The sequence below is a fragment of the Hypomesus transpacificus genome, chromosome 17 (assembly GCF_021917145.1).
Source record: "Hypomesus transpacificus isolate Combined female chromosome 17, fHypTra1, whole genome shotgun sequence".
Classification (NCBI taxonomy): domain Eukaryota; kingdom Metazoa; phylum Chordata; class Actinopteri; order Osmeriformes; family Osmeridae; genus Hypomesus; species Hypomesus transpacificus.
In genome coordinates this window covers 495,064-511,438 of record NC_061076.1, presented here as the reverse complement: position 1 = coordinate 511,438, position 16,375 = coordinate 495,064, and the positions used below count along the sequence as shown (strand labels likewise).

Below are 16,375 nucleotides of genomic sequence, written 5' to 3'. Positions count from 1 at the left end.
TAAATGTTGTCTTTACAAAAACGTAATTTTTAAATAAATAAATGTATTTATTGATTGATGTCGGTAAATGGATTCAGCTATGTCATCATATAATGCTATATTTATATATTTACTGCCATCTTTTTTTTCTGAATGTATTTATACTTGAGAGCCATGTAATTAAATAGGTAATGATTTTACATTATGACAAGACAGATAAAAACAGGAAATACAGTAGGGAATATCATTAGATTTTTTATGGTTACCATAATATTTAAAAAGATAGGTAACGTGTCATTAGGACTAGATATAGCGATGTTACTAGCCTTTAACGAAATGAAATATCGACAAAATGCATTAGTAAGCGCTCTCCTCCCGTCCAAGACAGGTCTGCATATTTTGGGCGGAACGCAGACGTTCTAAAACGCTGTATTTCCTGCTTCCTCTGTGAATCATTAGGGGTGTTCGAATTCATGCAGCACCGGCGGCGCCGACCGCCAGCTGCAGCCGGCTGCCTTGAATCTGAGAAGGCCATTGGGCTGCTTCAAGTCAGCCGGGCTGCAGGCGGCGCCAGTGCTGCATGAAGTCGAATACACCTATTGGTGTGTTAAGACACGCCCAACGAGGTTTAGTCAGTTTGTTATTGGAGAGTTTGGACCAAAGGATGGAATTAAACGGGACGGAGCTCTGAAAATAATTTCTGATTGCTTTACTGAGACGTCTGTTAAGTTTACAAGCACCGTATTGGCCGCTTAGTAAATACGGTGTTTTATTCTTAGCCATGAAAGCCCTGCCTTTTTGAACCACAATGGAGTCCAAAGATTTAGCTAATGCCATATCCCTACTTCTTCCTTAAACAAATGTGGGAGTTTTGCAGTTATTTTATTAGTTTTAGTACATACTGATTAGAAAACGGTGTATATCAATTGCTCTCAGCAGTGCAAATGCTGTCTCTCCATTCAGATATTTTTCTGAAGTAATTTCTATAAGGAAATAGACCATGGCTATATAGCCAGCTAGCTATTCATTTTGTCTCCAAAATCCTATTCCAAGCTCTAATACTGTACATGAACAACAACCGACCAAAATAGAGGTAAGCTATTTTACTTCACCTAGTAAAATCTTTTTTAATTTTGGTAGAGATATGCTGTGGTATTTCTGGGGATCTACAGTCGTTATTTTGTTAGCACAAATCTGGGTCACATTAGCTCCTGCCTCTTCAGTGAACCCACAACATAGGCTGCGTGAAATCTTGCCAACTAAGTGCGCAGCCTAATGTTTTTTGTTATGATACTCCTATAGATACTTAACGAGCAAAACAGGGTATTAGTATGTAATTTAATTGTTATATGTAGTCTATAATCATTCATATGGATTATATATGATCTCTCCCTCAGGCATGACAGAGTATAAACTTGTGGTAGTCGGGGCTGGTGGTGTGGGAAAGAGCGCTTTGACAATACAGCTCATCCAAAACCATTTTGTGGATGAATATGACCCCACTATTGAGGTGAGTTACAGTGATTGTATGTAGATAGTGTGTACTTAATAAGTACACCAAAAGATATGTGATTTCTTACAGTATACGCTCAGAAGATTTTTCTGCTGATTGAATTCATAATTAGTCATCGTAGCGCAGACAATGAACGCCCCCCTACGTAAAAAAAACATATTGAATAAGCAGAAATTGGAATTAATTCGCTTTCGTTTGGAAACTAATTAGATATAATCTTTACAATGTGCAAACTTAGAGGGAGCAGGTGGTGATTGACATGTCTGTCCTAATACAGGACTCGTACAGGAAGCAGGTTGTGATTGACATGTCTGTCCTAATACAGGACTCGTACAGGAAGCAGGTGGTGATTGACATGTCTGTCCTAATACAGGACTCGTACAGGAAGCTTGTGGTGATTGACATGTCTGTCCTAATACAGGACTCGTACAGGAAGCAGGTGGTGATTGATGGGGAGACATGTCTGCTGGACATCCTGGACACGGCAGGCCAGGAGGAGTACAGCGCCATGAGGGACCAGTACATGAGGACAGGGGAGGGCTTCCTCTGTGTCTTCGCCATCAACAACAGCAAGTCTTTTGAGGACGTTCACCTTTACAGGTACATTCCTACTTACAGTAGCTACCTTACTAATCTGTTATTAAAGAAGATTTAATGCCCTGCTGTACCTTTTTACCCCAATAATATCCTGAAAATCCCCAGAGAGCAGATCAACCGCGTAAAGGACAGTGACAGCGTTCCCATGGTGCTGGTGGGAAACAAGAGCGACCTGGGTTCCCGGAGCGTGGAGAGCAGGCAGGCCCAGGAGCTGGCCAGGGGGCTAGGAGTCCCCTTTGTAGAGACCTCAGCCAAAACCAGACAGGTAGGAGGGCTGCTTCATCTAACTCAGCAACAGGTGTTGACCCTGGAGATTACACTGTACGCCTGAAATGAATGACTGCTTATGAATAAGAAGTGCACATTGATTTACGCTTCAGCTTTTGGTATTGTCATTTGGGTAATTTATGATCTGCATACTTATTTATAGTAGTGATTTATTTAGGGTCCATATGTGCTTTATCCCTGCTGGTCGTATTTTGCTCCTTTGTGTTCCTTTTATACTGCTGCTGTTTTCCCCCAATAATCAATAAAATACTTATCTACAATCTAGGTTAATCTTAATGCTACTTAAAACATGAACGTTTCTGCCTGTCTCACTGTGGGCTGTCTTCCTCTGCCTGTCTCACTGAGGGCTGTCTTCCTCTGCCTATCTCACTGAGGGCTGTCTTCCTCTGCCTGTCTCACTGAGGGCTGTCTTCCTCTGCCTGTCTCACTGAGGGCTGTCTTCCTCTGCCTGTCTCACTGAGGGCTGTCTTCCTCTGCCTGTCTCACTGAGGGCTGTCTTCCTCTGCCTGTCTCACTGTGGGTTGTCTTCCTTTCAGGGGGTGGAGGAAGCCTTTTACTCTTTGGTGCGGGAAATCAGGCGATACAAGGAAACAAACCGCAGCAACAAGAAGAGCAAGAAAAGCACTCAGAGACGTTGCACTATACTATAACACAGACCTAGCCTGTCCCATCCCTCTGCCCTATACTATAACACAGACCAAGCCTGTCCCTCCCTCTGCCCTATACTATAACACAGACCAAGCCTGTCCCCTCCCCCTGCCCTATACTATAACACAGACCAAGCCTGTCCCCTCCCCCTATACTATAACACAGACCACGCCTGTCCCCTCCCCCTATACTATAACACAGACCACGCCTGTCCCTCCCCTATACTATAACACAGACCAAGCCTGTCCCCTCCCTCTGCCCTATACTATAACACAGACCACGCCTGTCCCCTCCCTCTGCCCTATACTATAACACAGACCAAGCCTGTCCCCTCCCTCTGCCCTATACTATAACACAGACCAAGCCTGTCCCCTCCCTCTGCCCTATACTATAACACAGACCAAGCCTGTCCCTCCCCTATACTATAACACAGACCACGCCTGTCTCCTCCCCCTATACTATAACACAGACCTAGCCTGTCCCCTCCCTCTGCCCTATACTATAACACAGACCAAGCCTGTCCCCTTCCTCTGCCCTATACTATAACACAGACCACGCCTGTCCCTCCCCTATACTATAACACAGACCACGCCTGTCCCCTCCCCCTATACTATTACACAGACCAAGCCTGTCCCCTCCCTCTATACTATAACACAGACCAAGCCGGTCCCGTCCCTCTACACTTCCTGTAATCTCATCAGAGATCCAAGCCCTTGTCTGACAGGAAGGCCGTACATACGCCCCGTCAGATTCCTGTTCTGAAAGCTTATTGGTCACATTACTTACCAATGTTAATCATCGGTTGTCTGTCCATGTCATTATTTGTTCCATGTAGTTTTCGACAGTTGTACAAGGAAAAAAAGTTGTAGTGTATTGTTTTCTTTCTTAAGGCAACAGTATTACAGTACCAGGAATATTCATATATTAAGGTGTACCAAGAAAATACATGGTACAACTTAGACTAACACAGTATAGCATTTAAAGAACACAATGGTTCCATTAACATGTATGCATTGTTAGTTTACTTGCAAATACCAGGTAATCAGGTTTTGGCAACAATCTCTGCTTATACAAGTGTGTCACCATTTATCATCCCTAACTATTGTCAGCTGTTACTGTGAATCTTTATACAGGACATTTGATCCACCTGCCTCCAGTCGTTAATGGCCAGTCAGTTGTAAGGCTGTGAGCATCATGTTAGTGTCATGGGATCCTCAACCTGCCTCGGGGATTTGGAAACATTTGAGTAAAGATCACTGTGAGACCAGCAACATCAGATTCAATCTGTTAATTTATTTGCTGTATCCTACAACAGGCTGAGAGAGCATTCAGCAGGTGTACCTGCTGGGGTTAAGACAGGACTAGCATGCAGCAGGTATACCTGCTGGGGTTGGGACAGGACTAGCATGCAGCAGGTGTACCTGCTGGGGTTGGGACAGGACTAGCATGCAGCAGGTGTACCTGCTGGGGTTAAGACAGGACTAGCATTCAGCAGGTGTACCTGCTGGGGTTAAGACAGGACTAGCATGCAGCAGGGGTACCTGCTGGGGTTAAGACAGGACTAGCATGCAGCAGGGGTACCTGCTGGGGTTAAGACAGGACTAGCATGCAGCAGGTGTACCTGCTGGGGTTAAGACAGGACTAGCATTCAGCAGGTGTACCTGCTGGGGTTAAGACAGGACTAGCATGCAGCAGGGGTACCTGCTGGGGTTAAGACAGGACTAGCATGCAGCAGGGGTACCTGCTGGGGTTAAGACAGGACTAGCATGCAGCAGGGGTACCTGCTGGGGTTAAGACAGGACTAGCATGCAGCAGGTGTACCTGCTGGGGTTAAGACAGGACTAGCATGCAGCAGGTGTACCTGCTGGGGTTAAGACAGGACTAGCATGCAGCAGGTATACCTGCTGGGGTTAAGACAGGACTAGCATGCAGCAGGTGTACCTGCTGGGGTTAAGACAGGACTAGCATGCAGCAGGTGTACCTGCTGGGGTTAAGACAGGACTAGCATGCAGCAGGTGTACCTGCTGGGGTTAAGACAGGACTAGCATGCAGCAGGTATACCTGCTGGGGTTAAGACAGGACTAGCATGCAGCAGGGGTACCTGCTGGGGTTAAGACAGGACTAGCATGCAGCAGGTGTACCTGCTGGGGTTAAGACAGGACTAGCATGCAGCAGGTGTACCTGCTGGGGTTAAGACAGGACTAGCATTCAGCAGGTGTACCTGCTGGGGTTAAGACAGGACTAGCATGCAGCAGGTGTACCTGCTGGGGTTAAGACAGGACTAGCATTCAGCAGGTGTACCTGCTGGGGTTAAGACAGGACTAGCATGCAGCAGGTGTACCTGCTGGGGTTAAGACAGGACTAGCATGCAGCAGGTGTACCTGCTGGGGTTAAGACAGGACTAGCATGCAGCAGGTATACCTGCTGGGGTTAAGACAGGACTAGCATGCAGCAGGTGTACCTGCTGGGGTTAAGACAGGACTAGCATGCAGCAGGTATACCTGCTGGGGTTAAGACAGGACTAGCATGCAGCAGGTATACCTGCTGGGGTTAGCACTTCAACCTTTTCACCACTCAGTGCCTCCTACTAAGCCAGCAACCTGTTTCTGCAACCAGGATTACTGAAACACGGTTAACATCTTGCTTCTGAGGTACGAACATGTTCCTGTGTTGAGCGCAGCTTTACAGCCTGAAGAAGTCCTGTACAGATGGCTGAGCTTTGTAACTGTCAAAAGGTGCATTCATCCAGTTCAGCCTCTAGTATATGAAGGAGAGTCGATGTCCTTTAAAAAAACATCAGACCCTGATTTACTTCATTCTTATTTCAAGTTTTGTACAAAAAGTTACCATTTATTATTCATTCATGTTTCCAAAACACTAATGTGAGACGTGTTCATTCATGTGCAGCACTGCCTCATGGAGCCAGTCTAGCAGTGTGAGTGTGGAACAGAGCAGTCCTTCATGTTTTACCAACCAAACCGAGAAACCAGCTTCTCCTGGTCATCAAGGTCTTTCTGCACCTTCTTCCTCATGTAGAAGATGGGACAGTCTCGACTGCAGGGGGAGGAGCAAGAGTTAGTGGCTCCATATACATGTGTTTAGTGACAGTGGTTGTTAATGTGTGTGTATAACTGTGTGTTCCATTGTGTTCACATGGAGCATGCCTGTATAGGGTTATAAGGTTGAGTGGACGACATCTCGTACAAAGCACATCAGTGTGCTGTGAGGAGATGAACAGTAAGCAGTGTGTGTGTGTACCTGGTGCAGAGCACGTCCTCGTGAAGGGAGCCTTGGCAGCGCTGGCACTGAGTCCACAGACGAGAGAAGCGCTCTTCCAGAGTGCTCAGGTGACAGATCTGGTGTCATGAACAACACACATCACTGTGCATCTTAACCTCACTGTGCATCTTAACCTCACTGTGCATCTTAACCTAACATTTCTTTGCCAGGTCCTAGATGTACCATTTCATGTCTTAACTATTATCCTACACTGCACAATAAATAAACAATTATAAAGAAAAAACCTTGAATGATGTGTCCAAACCTTGACTGGTACTGTATAAGAGAAGTATGAAGCATCAAAGAAACAATATCAGATAGATATCTAGTATATACTTTGTGTGAATTACCTCTTTCTGGTACAACTCTGACTCCTTCCTCTTACAGAAGTCACACACAGCCACTGGAGGAAGCAGAGCAAGCAATTAGACACACCTGACAACGGCAGGAACATAGACATGCCAATGGAGGTTGAAGATCCAATATGTTTGGAATGTTTAACAGCTGCTGTCCAGAGAAGCATCAGAGCCTACCATCCGTCTTGAGCACCGCTCTGCAGCCAATACAGGTGCTCCGCTTCTGGGCGAACGCCATGAGCCCGCCCACCCTGGAGGTCAGCACCGTCTTACAGCGCGTGTGGTCTCCCTCTGGAATCAACATGAACTTTCAATGAGGAAAATAGAAGGAGTGACAAGACCATTTCTAGGAGCACAACCTAAAGACCTAAACAAAAGCTATCTGGCATTCTGTGTCCTTTTTCAGTGCCTACGAAGGCTATGTTAATCATTCTGTACCCTCCCATACTGTGATACCATATACTCTCTTAATTTCCTGTATTCATTGTCCAGTCTTCTGTGATACTCAACTTGAGTGTACCAGACACCTGCGCCTCACATGTGTAATAAATACATTGAACTTGTCTTGAACTAATTTGAACAATTCCTTTAATTGATTTGGCACTCAGAGCAATTCCATGTTGAGCCGTGATGCGAGTACTCACTGAGCAGAACGCTCTCCGCCTTGCTCTCTCCCAGGATCGGCTCAAATATGCGGAGCAGTGGCTTAGACAGCTGCTGTTCCAGGTAGTACTGGGAGTCGATAGGAATGTTGTTCTCCAGCACATAGATGGGGTCCTGCCAGCAACACACACACACACACACGGCTAAGAGAAGGCAACACACACACACGGCTAGGAGAAGGCAACACACAAACACGGCTAGGAGAAAGCAACACACAAACACGGCTAAGAGAAGGCAACACACACACACGGCTAGGAGAAAGCAACACACAAACACGGCTAAGAGAAGGCAACACACAAACACGGCTAGGAGAAAGCAACAAACAAACACGGCTAAGAGAAGGCAACACACACACGGCTAGGAGAAAGCAACACACAAACACGGCTAAGAGAAGGCAACACACACACACGGCTAGGAGAAGGCAACACACACACGGCTGAGAGACGCTCCATGGGGCAGGTAGACAGGACCTCATGACTCATGACAGCTTCTCCTCACCTCAGACTTCATGTACGCTGCCACTCCTTTGGCAGCTTTGATGATGACGTAGGGAACTCTGTCTCCTAGGTTGGGGGCGCTGCCAGCGTCTCTCTTCCTCATTCTGCACAAGCACAAAGAGTTGAGAAGGTTCCTTAGCATAACTATACAGAAACAACTTAATATAAAACTTTTTATACTAGCAAGATATATGCTGGGCCCAACAAGGCAGTAAAGACTATGTATGTCTCACCCCCTCTCCCTACCATCCTCATCTATCCTCTCCATTTCCTCAGTCTTTCCCACCCTCCTCCATACCTCCTCTGCTCTCCCTGATGTTGTTTCTCCCCCCCCCCTCCTGCCCCCTCCTGCCCCTACCTCTCAGCCAGCTCCACATGAGCCTGCTTGGCAGTGTATTCCTGGGCCGTGCGGGTCAGCTCCTTGGTGATGACCAGCTGGCTGATGTCGATGCGGTTACACAGCAGGTCTGAGATGATCTCTTTGGCATGGGCAACAGCACCCTGGGGGTCCCTGGGTAGAGAAGCAGGGAGAGACAATCAGACAACAGGTTCTGACTGAAAAACCCTCATCCACCCTTCATCACCAGACCTCATCCATCTAGCAGGGAGGAGACGAGAGCATCAGGCCCACCAGGACGGATCTGTCTCCTGCTGTCTCAGCACACCTGCTGTTAGCTTAAAAGACAGCACCTGTATGAGGATGTACCTGTCTATGAGGATGTTCTGCAGGCAGGTGTTGATGAGGTTTGCCACAAGAGGACAGTTGTCTCGACGCACTGTCTCGATGCCCTTGCAGTCCATCTTGTCGTGCGTGTCAGAGCTGGAGGAGAAGTAGAGGCCAGCGTAGCGTTTCTTGTTGATCAGCAGATATGGGTAGTAAACCTGAGGAGTTTGGAAGGATGGGTTCAACAAGTCCTTCTGAGGAGGGAAACCGTTCATAGGAAACACAGCAGGTTAAGAGTACCAGCGTTTCCATGTAAGAATGGAATGAGTTTAAGGTCTAGAGGCCAAGACCGATTCTGTTTCACCCATCCCTGCATGAGACCTTGATCTCCTCTCGTTTCATCATCCTTGTGTAAACAGCTCCAATACCAGGAATATGGTGAACAATGCTCACTTTTCTCTAATCTACAGAGATGGCTTCAGACTGTCACCATGGTGGTTGGAGACTCAAACACGTCTGGCCATGCCAGCATCCGGCCACAGAGAGCACTTGAAAGCTTTAAGGATCAAATGAGGTGCTGAAGTAGGGAACCTTTTCAAACTCCAGCTTGATGGGAGGGGTGAAGTGAGAGGAGACCCACTGTGCTGCCTCCCTACCCAGGTCCATGGCGTCTCGCACAGTCGGCACCCCCAGCTTCACCATCACAGAGTCTGTGTCCCCGTAGATCACCTCACACAAGCACAAACAACAACTCATTAACAACTATTTAAATAAAACATATATTGACGAGACATTTGACAATAGAGACACATTGTTAGATGGTCTAACAATGGGACGAAACCCCCCCCCCTCACCTTGGCATCAGCCTGGTAACCATTGGAGATGGTGTACTTGGACTCCACCAGCTGTTTGGTTTTCTCAATCATCTGCCTGCCAAACCCGGTGACGCTCTAAAGGAGAAAGACATTTAGTGAGATGTCCACACTGCCGTATGCGTGGAGGTGTAGCTGGGCGGGGCTTACCTGAGAGATCTCCAGGCAGGGCAGCTTGCCCACCTGAGCCCCAGTGAAACCGTACACAGAGTTTGCGCTGATCTTGAGAGCCAGCTGGCGTCCGTCCAGCACTTGCTGCTTGAAAGGATCCGTCTCCTTCTTCAGCTCAGCCTTGGCTCTGCGCAAAAACATGGGGACAAATTAAGGTACAGGACATTTTAAAGATTATTTAAATGTACAGTACTGTTCAAAAGTCTAGGGAATACAACACTTTTTCATAAATATTGTCTTAACTTCTGTATTTTATTTTTTATTTTGCGGCAGTATAAAAATGCAATGCTGCTAACATTCATTATTTCAGTATTTTTACTTCCAAAATGTTTTATTTGTGCCTAAAACATTTTTGACAAGTTTTTTTTTTCCACTGGTCCTGGGTTTCCCAGACTGACTAACCCTAACCCTGACCCTGACCCTGACCCTGACCCTGACCCTAACCCTAACCCTAACCCTGACCCTGACCCTGACCCTAACCCTAACCCTGACCTTAACCCTAACCCTAACCCTGACCCTAACCCTGACCCTAACCCTAACCCTGACCACTTGTTCCCCAGACTGATCTCTGCTTTTTATCCCAAATCTCACCTCAAGCAACATCCCTAATGACCTTAACATAATCAACAGCAACATCCCTGATGACCTTAACATAACCAACAGCAACATCCCTGATGACCTTAACATAACCAACAGCAACATCCCTGATGACCTTAACATAACCAACAGCAACATCCCTGATGACCTTAACATAACCAACAGCAACATCCCTGATGACCTTAACATAACCAACAGCAACATCCCTGACATGACCATCCCAACCAGCAGGGGGCTGCCAGCTGTCCCCACCTCTTCCTGGCAGACAGCAGGTTCTCCAGGATTTCCGGCAGAAGTCCCTTCCTCACGGAGCTCTTGACGAACAGGTCACCTGTGGGAGTCTTGATGAAGTCCTCTGCTGAAAGACTGACAAAGGAAACACAGACCATCACCTTATGGAACGAAAACCTTTTGGTTTTTAGAGATTTTATTTTTGACTTGATCAAATATGATTTAGTCTCAAGCAACCACTTAATTACATATGATTTGGTTGCTTGACACTTTCTACATTCCCATAACAACCTCAAATGCTGTGCTTGGGATCAGGACCTTCTCTAGAAGGTCACTGTCATAAGAAGTTCCTGTGACAGGTTTCTCAAATATGAAAAGTATTCTTAACATGTTGCTCTCTCCATGGAGAGCGTTCCTTCACCTAGTGAGACCACAAGCATCTCACCCCAGTTTCTCTGCCGTGCCCTTCTGAAGCAAGGTTGTGTAGCACAGGTTATGGGCCATCATGATCGACGGGTACAAGGATGAGAAGTCCAGAGTAGCAATGGGAACACTGTAGTACCTTGGAAAACCAAAGGACGCCATACAGTTAGAAGCAGATACAAACAGAGAGATGAACTTGACTTAAACCCATCATTCAAACAGGCAGAGTACAAACCCTTTCTCTGGCTCGATGACCGTGGCCCCAGTGTAGTCCTCCCCTCCCTCAGTCTTCACCACAGGCATGACCAGCCCCTGTCTCATGGCCTAATGCACACAGACACAGTGTTACAAACAAGTCAAGCTTCTAAAAGGTCTGTCCATTCTCCATGTAGGTCCATGTCAGTGTGTTCACCTGCCGCAGGAGTTGAGACACCACTTTGATCTGCTGGCCCCTGGAGAGCAGGTAGGTGAGGGGCACACCTGTGACCCGGGCCATCTCCATGTAGTTGATGACACACATGAGCTTCTGCAGCAGCCGCAGGGGCAGGTAGGCATCCTTCAGACAGTACACCGCCAGGCGCCTCCGTGTCTGCTCATTACCATTCTGAACACAACAACCAGACAACATGGTTATCACCCACCAGGGTTATCATATGGTTATGACACAAGTTGGTTGCAATTGTACAATCCATGCAGTTTGTGCCTTTCCCCTTCCTCCCTGCTCTGGAATCCTCTCACCTGCAGGTCAGTGATGATAGAATGCTGCACATCCTCCTTCTGCTCCTGCAGGAAGTGGAAGCTGACAGAGTTGAGCGTGTACGAGCGCAGCTTGTAGTCTCTCAGTAGCACCTGGGTTACACAGGGAGAGAGCATTCATATAGCTCTAGGGATGGGTGTAAACATCATTTTGTTAACCATTAAATATTTAAAGGGAGATTATTTGACTAGATATTAGCAATCATATGTTTGTATGAGAGTGCTGATCACACCCTGTGGACACGTCACATTGTTAGGACTGTGCTGGTCAGGAATGACAAAGCACAGATATAACAGAATTGAATCAAATATGAATCAAATGATTATTGGGAAAAAATACAATGTAAACAGTGAAATGTTTAATATGCCTATCTGTAATAGCCTCAAGAAACATGACTATGAAGTGAATGGGCCACATGGCTGGATCTGCAGGGTCAGTGTGGGCTCACCTGCAGCAGGTCAAACTGCACCCTTCCCTCCATGTTCATGGTCTTGTTCTCCCTGCGGCCCATCTGCTTGCTCTGGAAGCTCGACTCCTTCAGGACCGACTTGATGCCTCGAACTCGGCCCAAGTATGGAAACAAATGGACCTGTGGACACAAATATTGCAGTCAGAAAGGAAAATATGACACCCAGAGTAAAAGGTTTCAGTATCCACAATGAGGTAGAACTCTCCATACCTTCAAAGCTGCTGCTCTGTTGAGCAGGTAGGGGAAGTCGAAGTTCTGGATGTTGTAGCCAGTGATGATGTCTGGGTCGACTGTCCTCACAAACTCTGCCCAGCTCTGAAAATCAACATCCACAAAATGTGGTCAGCTGCTACAGGTCGTCCCAAGATCAGCCATCCCAAGGTCTCCTTTTTGAAAGCGCATACGAGTATGAATGTGTGTGTTGGTACCTGAAGTACCTGCTTCTCCTGTGTGTGTGTGTGTGTGTGTGTGTGTGTGTGTGTGTGTGTGTGTGTGTGTGTGTGTGTGTGTGTGTGTGTGTGTGTGTGTGTGTGTACCTGAAGTAACTGCTTCTCCTGTGTGAAACACAGGATCTGGGAGCCTACGATGCTGGAGCAGGACTGCAGGGTGAACACTGTGCGGATGAAGGGCTCCATCTCTCCCTGCCGCTGCACCATGGAGGCAATCTGGATGACAGGGTCCTTGTCTGCCTCTGGGAAGATACCTGGGACCATCCAACACAACTAAGTCAATACACACACAGGGACATCCAGTCAAACTATAGAGCTATCCACTCAACACACCATCATGTCACAAAAAGACTGTTCGTACGACAAACTAAATGTGTGTAACATGGAAACTAAAATGAACTAAACTGACTCTGGTAAGTGGGTACCGAAAACATCATGCCTGACAATGTCTAAAAATAAAAAATGTATTACAAATGCACAGCTGATCTGGGCCATGAAGTGAGAAGAAACAAACAGAGTCTGTACCTTTCCTTCCAGCACACTCAATGTCAAAACTGAGAACCCTGAGAGGAGCAATGCTCTGCCAGTCCCCCTCAGCGGGGTGGGCGAGCAGCTCTGACCAGCCCACGTCCACCTCGTACTGACTCAGAGACACCTGGGACACAGCAGGGAGACAGCAGGGACACAGCAGGGAGACAGCAGGGACACAGCAGGGAGACAGCAGGGACACACACACAATGAGAACACAATGAGAACAAGACTGGTATTCTGCTTTTTCTCAAAACCCAGTTGTGCTTGGTGATACAGGTGGATGTCTGTCTCTCCCTCCCTCCTGTCACACCTTGCCTGGGTAGGCAGAGTCTGTCCCCCCCTCCCTCCTGTCTCACCTTGCCTGGGTAGGCAGAGTCTGTCCCCCCTCCCTCCTGTCTCACCTTGCCTGGGTAGGCAGAGTCTGTCCCCCCTCCCTCTGTCTCACCTTGCCTGGGTAGGCAGAGTCTGTCCCCCCCTCCCTCTGTCTCACCTTGCCTGGGTAGGCAGAGTCTGTCCCCCCTCCCTCCTGTCTCACCTTGCCTGGGTAGGCAGAGTCTGTCCCCCCTCCCTCCTGTCTCACCTTGCCTGGGTAGGCAGAGTCTGTCTCCCCCTCCCTCCTCTCTTCTCTCAGGCGGTATTTTCCAGCAGGGAGCTCGATCCAGCAGCAGCCTACTACATCACAGTCCACCATAAACCTGGTGGAATGAAAGTTACAGTCAGTGGTTATGAGAGGGGCAGGAAGGGTTTCAGAAGCATTCAAGCCTTAATGATCCTGTAAGTTCATGTAGACTGTTACAGTTTTGTCCCAAATCCACCTTTTCCCATATACTACACACCTGATCTCAAAGTCAATGTTGGCCTCGTAGGAAGGGTAGCTCTGGGAGGAGAAAGGGCCAAACTTAAAACCCTGCTCCAGGAGTCTCTTTGCTGGGGCAATCAGGCGGGGCATCGCCATGGTGATGCGCAGGAAGTCCACAGGCTTGTTTCCATGGTAACTATACATGCCTGGAAGAGTAGGATGGTGGACGTCATCAGGAAGACTGATCATCATTATGATCAGACATATCAACGTCTGCTTCAAAAAGAATACACACATGCAGCACACACAAAGATTTACAGAAACTTCCTTCAACTCACTTTCTTTGCGTGTAATGTCCACTGCCAGCACTGTGACAGATATGTTGTCCTTGTTGGAGCGCATGTCTTTCAGCACAGCTGAGTTGAGCTCCCTTTTGAATTCACCTAAGTGTATGTTGGTAAACCCTAACAAATGGATGATCATTTGTTAGTTAATATTGAAGGCTTTGCATTGCAGACCTATAAACAGAATGAATGAAGCAATGTTGTTTGGCTTGTGAGTCAGTCACAACCGATCAAAATCAAGACCTGCAGCAGTTTCACAGAATCACAGTGGCCCTTTAATAGAACCAACACACTTTTTGTGACTCATACTCAAATGTAACAGCTGAATGTGTTCATGCTAGAGATGTGATTTGGCAGTAGTTTAGGGTTAGAGTTCTCTCTTCGTTTGATCCACTGAAGCTCCAAGACAGTTTGTTGTCAAGTTGGAGATTTGTAAGTTCTGACATGTCTGAGTATTTTGTTGTTGTGACATTGGCAATAAAAGCAGATGTATAGGGAGACATGTTGCTCACCCGGGGGTGCAGGTGTGTAGAAGTAGGGGGCAAAGCCATGGACATGACAGCAAACACTGTTTCCCTGGTCCGTCACCCCAAACATGCGTATGATGGGGACAGTGCTGTGTGCTTGGCCTGGCATGCCAGCCACTGCAGGGCCTGAGGCAGAGAACACAGACACCACTAACACACCTGCCCAGTATAGTACAGTCTCTCAGCAATTACTCAAATTCAAGCCATTTTCAGTCAATTGTTTACCATCATTCCAAACGACCATTCACTCCACATCTTGTCACACTTCCTTCAATACTTCAATAATTAAATAGTAATATATAGTTGATAAGAGTTTTATAGTAAGTTTCCAAAATGAATAAGATCCAATGGTGATCATTAAATTAAATCAAGATGACAAAAAGAAAATGTAAATCCACACCTAAGTAGTAGTCTAGGTCAATCTGCTGGAAGATAAGTTTTTCAAACTTTGGGTCCAAACTAGCGGCATTAGGTCGGCGCCAGCGAGGGTTGAGGTCCGCAGAGAACAGATCACCTTGAAAAAGTCGAAGATATTAACAAAAATAAAGACAGTATTCTGGTACCTTTAAATGCAAACCAAAGACTAAAGAGGCCAAACTCGCACCAGGCGTTGCCGTTTAGTTGCCTCACCTACGGGGATGACATCGTGGCCTGCCTGCCCCTCCCTCTCCTCTGCTTCCATCTCGGCTTCTTCCAAATGAGCCAGTTCTTCCTCAAACCCCGAAGGGCCATCGTCCCAATCCCCGGTCTGTTTACCCCGCTTAGCTTGTGACGCTCCGCCCGTCAGGGTCCCACCATTTCGTCTTTTGCCTTCCATGTGTCTGCAGACAAACCAGAAATGCATTTCAGGGGGAAATTGGATGGAAGGATTTTCGTGTAAAACATAGCAATACAACGGGAAACTTTGTTAATGTCAAACCAAAGATTTTGAAGCGTCTGTTTCTTCCTTTCTGCCATCTTGCTGTCTGTTGACTAGAAAATATTGGGACCTATGACGGCTATTACGTACCTCCGATTCAAGCCTAAATTTCTCATGAGATAATACCCCTCACTCATCAGTTCAGGACTGATTATGAAAGTGGGTTAGACTTCTTGATCACCTTAAAGACAACATTGTAGTTATTTAGCTACATATAGGCAATGTTGCTTATAGCTAATTATCGCCGATGTGCATGTTAGCATAGATGTCCACATCTAGCCGACTAAAAAATTACTGCTTTGTGTTTAATTTGAATCTGAGCGAACAATAGTGTCAACTAACTTTAACCAAAAGACCTACTTACAATCGTTCAGGCTAGCTATTGCTAGCTACGTTAAAACAAGCTATGTTGAGTATTCAGCTCGTAGCTAGCTATAGTCACCTTAACCAAAACAATCAAGCAAACGCAAGCTGGCTTAATGTTACGACTTTGCTAAATAAACTTGTCAGAACTGGCTAGATAGATTAGCTGATCATTTAGCAATCACTTGTCAGTGAGTTAAATTATTATACAAATGCTGTAGCTACCGTCGTTTACTTTCAGAACTTCAAGTTATTCCCCAACTTGAAATTAACTCCCGCCACTCGATTTTAACTTAGCAAAATTTCGCCGCGGAAAGCACGGCTGACTTCCGTTTTCCCGGTCAAATGACGTTTCCCTTTGAAGGCGCTGATTGGTTTAACAAAACGGTGGATTAGGTGGCCATATTTGTTGAGGCGATTTTTTGGACTGTTTCTCACA

The 16,375-nt window shown here is 46.7% G+C and overlaps 2 protein-coding genes across 4 annotated transcripts; one reads left to right on the top strand and one right to left on the bottom strand.

Annotated features, from left to right (window-relative positions):
• Nucleotides 1–666: 666 nt before the first annotated feature.
• Nucleotides 667–7,228, top strand: zgc:55558 (GTPase KRas). 2 transcript variants are annotated; one of them, XM_047037562.1, is made up of 5 exons: nucleotides 667–1,072; nucleotides 1,377–1,489; nucleotides 1,914–2,092; nucleotides 2,195–2,354; nucleotides 6,692–7,228. In XM_047037562.1, the coding sequence occupies exons 2-5, from the start codon at nucleotides 1,379–1,381 to the stop codon at nucleotides 6,731–6,733; spliced, it is 492 nt and encodes a 163-aa protein (XP_046893518.1). In that variant the 5' UTR covers nucleotides 667–1,072; nucleotides 1,377–1,378; the 3' UTR covers nucleotides 6,734–7,228. The 2 variants fall into 2 exon arrangements, with proteins under 2 accessions (XP_046893518.1, XP_046893517.1); XM_047037561.1 differs by lacking the exon at nucleotides 6,692–7,228 and adding an exon at nucleotides 2,914–4,296 and having other exon boundaries at nucleotides 687–1,072.
• On the bottom strand, nucleotides 5,992–16,269 carry pold1 (polymerase (DNA directed), delta 1, catalytic subunit). 2 transcript variants are annotated; one of them, XM_047037559.1, is made up of 27 exons: nucleotides 16,162–16,269; nucleotides 15,285–15,475; nucleotides 15,055–15,168; nucleotides 14,640–14,780; nucleotides 14,122–14,247; nucleotides 13,821–13,989; nucleotides 13,565–13,679; nucleotides 12,979–13,108; nucleotides 12,541–12,707; nucleotides 12,215–12,319; nucleotides 11,984–12,124; nucleotides 11,517–11,627; nucleotides 11,191–11,382; nucleotides 11,014–11,102; nucleotides 10,801–10,917; nucleotides 10,377–10,490; nucleotides 9,507–9,654; nucleotides 9,339–9,434; nucleotides 9,076–9,213; nucleotides 8,527–8,702; nucleotides 8,179–8,331; nucleotides 7,822–7,924; nucleotides 7,305–7,437; nucleotides 6,838–6,951; nucleotides 6,655–6,707; nucleotides 6,284–6,381; nucleotides 5,992–6,079 (listed from the first exon to the last, which is right to left on the bottom strand). In XM_047037559.1, exons 2-27 carry the CDS (start codon nucleotides 15,469–15,471, stop codon nucleotides 5,992–5,994), a joined length of 3,318 nt encoding a protein of 1,105 aa, XP_046893515.1. In that variant the 5' UTR covers nucleotides 15,472–15,475; nucleotides 16,162–16,269. The 2 variants fall into 2 exon arrangements, with proteins under 2 accessions (XP_046893515.1, XP_046893516.1); XM_047037560.1 differs by lacking the exon at nucleotides 5,992–6,079 and adding an exon at nucleotides 13,295–13,319 and having other exon boundaries at nucleotides 6,092–6,381; nucleotides 13,590–13,679.
• Between the last annotated feature and the right edge of the window lie 106 nt (nucleotides 16,270–16,375).